The 4,918-nt window shown below is 57.3% G+C and overlaps 1 protein-coding gene across 1 annotated transcript in view; it reads left to right on the top strand.

Moving 5' to 3' along the window:
- Positions 1-3,552, top strand: part of LOC102994402 (EH domain-containing protein 2) — a 9,020-nt gene extending 5,468 nt beyond the window's left edge. Inside the window, exon 4 of the mRNA XM_028484953.2 lies at positions 3,107-3,552. Coding sequence (XP_028340754.1) covers positions 3,107-3,552 — 446 coding nt within the window. The remainder of the gene's footprint in view (positions 1-3,106) is intronic.
- Positions 3,553-4,918: the final 1,366 nt, after the last annotated feature.

Here is a 4,918-nt window from a genome sequence, read left to right as displayed (position 1 = left end):
GTGTGTGTGTGTGTGTGTGTACAGCGAGGGGTGTGTGTGTGTGTGTGTGTGTACAGCGAGGGGTGTGTGTGTGTGTGTGTGTGTACAGCGAGGGGTGTGTGTGTGTGTGTGTGTGTACAGCGAGGGGTGTGTGTGTGTGTGTGTGTGTACAGCGAGGGGTGTGTGTGTGTGTGTGTGTGTACAGCGAGGGGTGTGTGTGTGTGTGTGTGTGTACAGCGAGGGTGTGTGTGTGTGTGTGTGTACAGCGAGGGGTGTGTGTGTGTGTGTGTGTGTACAGCGAGGGGTGTGTGTGTGTGTGTGTGTGTACAGCGAGGGGTGTGTGTGTGTGTGTGTGTGTACAGCGAGGGGTGTGTGTGTGTGTGTGTGTGTACAGCGAGGGGTGTGTGTGTGTGTGTGTGTGTACAGCGAGGGGTAGGGGTGTGTGTGTGTGTGTACAGCGAGGGTGTGTGTGTGTGTGTGTACAGCGAGGGTGTGTGTGTGTGTGTGTACAGCGAGGGTGTGTGTGTGTGTATGCATGAGTGTATCTTTTGTGTAACTATACGTGATTGTGTCTCTAGTTTGGTGCGTGTGCGAGTGTGCACGGGCTTGTGCGTACCCGCTGCTGTTACTTTGTGTGGGTCTCACAACGTCTTTGCAATTGCGTGACCACGGATATCTGTGTAGGTTCCAGATTGTGAGCGGGGCTGTGTTTGGGAGTTTGCATCTTGTAGTGTGCGGCTCTGATGGTGTCCAGGCGGACGCTCCTGAGTGCACGAGTGTGTGTGTGCACGTGTGTGTGCACGTGTGTGTGCACTGGTGGAGCATGCGGCCTCTGCCTGGAATATCTGTGAAGGCCACACGTGTGTGATTGTAGCATAGTGGAGCCTTCTGGCGGGGTTCAGATCTGGCCTCTGCTCCTTCTAAACTGTGGGACCTTGGCTGAGCCACTTAACCTCTCCATGTCTCAGTTTTCTCATCTGTAAAATGGGAACGTGATAGTATCAGCCTCATAGGTTGCCCTGAGGGTTCGATTTAAATGTCAAAATGTGTGAAGCACTTAGAGCCGTATGTGGCGCACACCAGGTGCTATGGAAGTGCCCATGATGACTGCTTTTCCTCTGCGAGGCTGTCGTTGGGTGCCCCCGGGGTGCCTCTCTGCCACGTCTCCCGTTCCCGCGCTGACTCGACCTCCCTCCCTCCGTCCCTCCCTGCATGAGACACACTTTCCAAAGCTGGGCCGCTGTGTGTGTTTGTGTAGACATTGGGGGGGGAGGAGGGGCCCCAGCTGCTGTCCCTCTGGTGACCTGGCCCTTTCTCCCCGCAAAACAGTGTCACCCACGCCCACCCCATCCCATCCAGTCCCCAATGGCTGCAGGAGCCTGCTTCCTCCCATGCAGGACTGGCCTGGCACCAGCTCCCCAGCGGAGCGTGGAGGCCCACGGGGCTGCTGCTCTGTTGCTTCCTACCTGCGTATCTGGAGTAAATCCCTTAACCTCTCTGTTCCTCAGTTCCCCCTTTTGGAAAGTGGGGGTCATAAGGGTGCCTGTCTCCTGGGGTCGTTTTGAAGATTCACTAAGTTGAATCGGGAAGGGCATGAGGTGACTTCGGGTGAATCAGCGATGGCCCCCTGTTCAGCCAGTTAACTTCTCAACCCCCCAGGTTGCCACTCTGTCGCCTCCTCCTGGAAGCCCTCCCTGACCACCCAGGCTGGGTCAGGCGCTCCCCTCTGGGCTGCTGCATCCCAGCCTGACCACTCTGGACTGTGAGCCCAGTAAGGACAGACCTGGGGCTGCCTGAGCCACACTGTGTCCCCAGCACAGAGCAGGCGGCTCTGGGGACGGCTCCTGGACGACCCCCCAACGGTGTCTCGCAGGCATCAAGAGGAATGTTTGTTGAGTGCTTACCATGCGCCTAGCACCGTTTTTTTTTTTTTTAAGAGTTTTATTGTGGTATAATTTACACGCCTAAAGCTCACTCATTTTAAGTGTATAGTTCAGTGCCAGGCACTGTTTAAGCTCTTTATATATGTTAGCTCATGTGTATTACTTAAAAATTTTTTTAAAAATTTTATTTATTTATTTGGCCGCGCGGCATGTGGGATCTTAGTTCCCCCACCAGGGATCGAACCCGCGCCCCCTGCTTTGGAAGCAAGGAGTCTTAACCACCGGGCCACCAGGGAAGTCCCCTCATGTGTATTGTTTTCATCTTCACACAGTTCTAGGAGGTAGGTCCTATGATGATTTCCATTTTACTGAGGAGGAAACAGAGGTTCAGAGAGGTTACCTGCTTGCTTAAGGTCACCTAGCTGACGGGGGCAGAGCCAGGATTCAAACGCGGGTCTTCCCAGCTGCCAAGTCGGGGGGTCTCAACTGCTCCTCCCAAGCGTCACTTGTTGCTGAATGAATGAGCGAACAAGCAAAAAAGCAAACAGCGTGAATGAATGAGTGAGTGAGGAAATGAAAGGTGAAAGGAATGAATGAATGGACCCAGGAGCCAGCTGTTGGGCTGGGTGCCCCACGAAGGCCAGGACCTTGTCTGAGTGTTCTCTGTGGGACCCCCAGTGCCCAGGACAGGGCCTGGCACACAGAAGACTCAGTAATGTTGTCAATAAATTTAAACTATTTAACATCTGCTATGGCAAGAGCGTCATCAAGGCCCGAGTGAAATCTTTAGTTGCTGGAGGGCGGGGAGATCTGACAGATCCTGGGGAGGGGCTGGGGTGATGGAGGCACTCGAGGGCCTTGCGGGGGGTGGGGGTGGGTTGTCCATAGAAGCACAGGGAGCCTATTAGGAACACTTCAGTGTTTCAATAACTGGACCAATGCCCGCTGCTAACATCTGCCTAAAGAGTGAATGAAAAGGGGGAGGGGGCGATTGTTCCCTGTGGTCAGATGGCTTGAGAGGCGGGGGCCAGAGTGATGGGGGGAATTCTGAGGGCTGTGGAGACAGAGCTGTGGGGCACTCTTGGGGCCTCAGCTGTTTCTCATAGACAAAAATTTCGCAGGTTAACAACCTGAACATCCGGTACAGTCTAACTTGAGTCCAAAGGAATGGCTGCATCCCAGTGGCTGGAGGCTCGGGTGCTGACCTCTGCCCCCGGCGCCCCTGTACCACCCCCTCCCCCTAGGGTACGACTTCCCGGCGGTGCTGCGCTGGTTCGCCGAGCGCGTGGACCTCATCATCCTGCTCTTCGATGCTCACAAGCTGGAGATCTCAGACGAGTTCTCGGAGGCCATCGGCGCCCTGCGAGGCCACGAGGACAAGATCCGCGTGGTGCTCAACAAGGCCGACATGGTGGAGACGCAGCAGCTGATGCGCGTCTACGGGGCGCTCATGTGGGCGCTGGGCAAGGTGGTGGGCACGCCCGAGGTGCTGCGCGTCTACATCGGCTCCTTCTGGTCCCAGCCCCTCCTGGTACCCGACAACCGGCACCTCTTCGAGCTGGAGGAGCAGGACCTCTTCCGCGACATCCAGGGCCTGCCGCGTCATGCCGCACTGCGCAAGCTCAATGATCTGGTGAAGAGGGCCCGGCTGGTGCGGGTGAGCAGAAATGGGGGGCTGGCTGAGCAGTAACCGGGACTGGGGAGGCAGCGGCAGCTCTTGCCTTTCCTCTGATCCTCCTCTGCTTGACTGCTGGTCCCTGGCATCAGCTCTCTGATTAGATTAGTTAAGTGCTCTAATCTGAGAAAGTTCTCCTGCTGTGCCTGGCCCTGTGCCGGGTGGTGCTGGGAACACAGCAGTGACCAAGGCAGTCCAGGGGAGAAGACCACCCCATCCCCAGACAGTGACCATCCGACATGGTCAGGGCTGAGACTGGGGAGCCCAGGGGAAATCCGGGAGGGCTTCTTGGAGGAGAGGGCCCCTGAGCTGCAAACTGGAGGATGAGGAGGACAAAGAGGGGAAGGGATTCTAGAAAGCAGGACCAGCAAGTGCGTGGACTGGAGATGAGAACATGGCCAGTTCAAGGAAGAGGAAGAAACGTCAGTGTTGAAGCCAGCGTAGACAGTGGGAGTGACTGAATCTGAGGCTAGGGGCAGGGGTGGGGTGGGGTGGGTGAGAGTCAGATCAGCCAGGGCTGTGGCCTGGAACTTGTGCTTCGTCCTGAGGGCGCTGGGGAGCCATGGAAGGATTCAGACCAGGGGAGGGACAGGGTCAGACTCTAGCTGCCTTCTGGAGGGTGGATTTAAGGGCAGTGAGACTCGGCTCCCAGACCAGGGAGGAGGCTGGGGACTGAGGAACAAGGCGGAGCCTGGATCAGGACAGGGCCTCCGGGACTGGGAGGGCAGAGCACTGGTTTAAGAGCGTTTTGGAGGACGAATGGAACATTCACAGGGGAGGCTGCCTGCCAGGGTGGAGGTGGGGCAGGAAGCTGGCCAGGCAGGGAAGCCTGGAAGGTTATGGGGGATGGAGGAGCCTGAGGTGTCGGTTTTTAAGGAGCTGCAGAGAGGGGGTGAGTCAGAGCCCCGCCCCCACCCCAGGAATCCTCCTTGGGAGGGAGCCGCCCAGTGTGGTCGGCTCCTGAAGGCTCCAGGATCCACCTTTCTCTCGTCCTCTGCCCAGGCCCTGGACTCTCTCTGTCTGTCCTTCTGTCTCTCTGTGCCTCTCTCTCTCTCTACATCTCACTTCTACCTCTTTCTCAGTTTCTCTCTCTCCCTTATTGTCTCTCTTTTTTTTCCTCTTCTCTTCCCTCATTCATTCTCTTTTCTCTCTGTCTTTCTCCATTCTCCCTCCCTCAGTCTCCCCCTGGGTCACCCTCTTCCCCTACGGACCCCGGTCCCCCAGGTCCCTCGGGGAAGCAGACAGCAGCGGGAGGGGGAGCCCAGGGTCCGTGGGACCCAGGGGCGGGGTGGGGCCGGACACCTGGTGCCCCCGCCACGCAGGAGGTGGCTCCGGAAAACCAGACAAACCCCGGAGTCCGGGACCCGCGCCCCGGCCCTCC

Source organism: Physeter macrocephalus, unplaced genomic scaffold, assembly GCF_002837175.3.
Source record: "Physeter macrocephalus isolate SW-GA unplaced genomic scaffold, ASM283717v5 random_283, whole genome shotgun sequence".
In the NCBI taxonomy this organism is placed as follows: Eukaryota; Metazoa; Chordata; class Mammalia; order Artiodactyla; family Physeteridae; genus Physeter; species Physeter macrocephalus.
The sequence above is the reverse complement of the archived record's forward strand: the minus strand, read 5'-3'. Positions and strand labels throughout refer to the sequence as shown.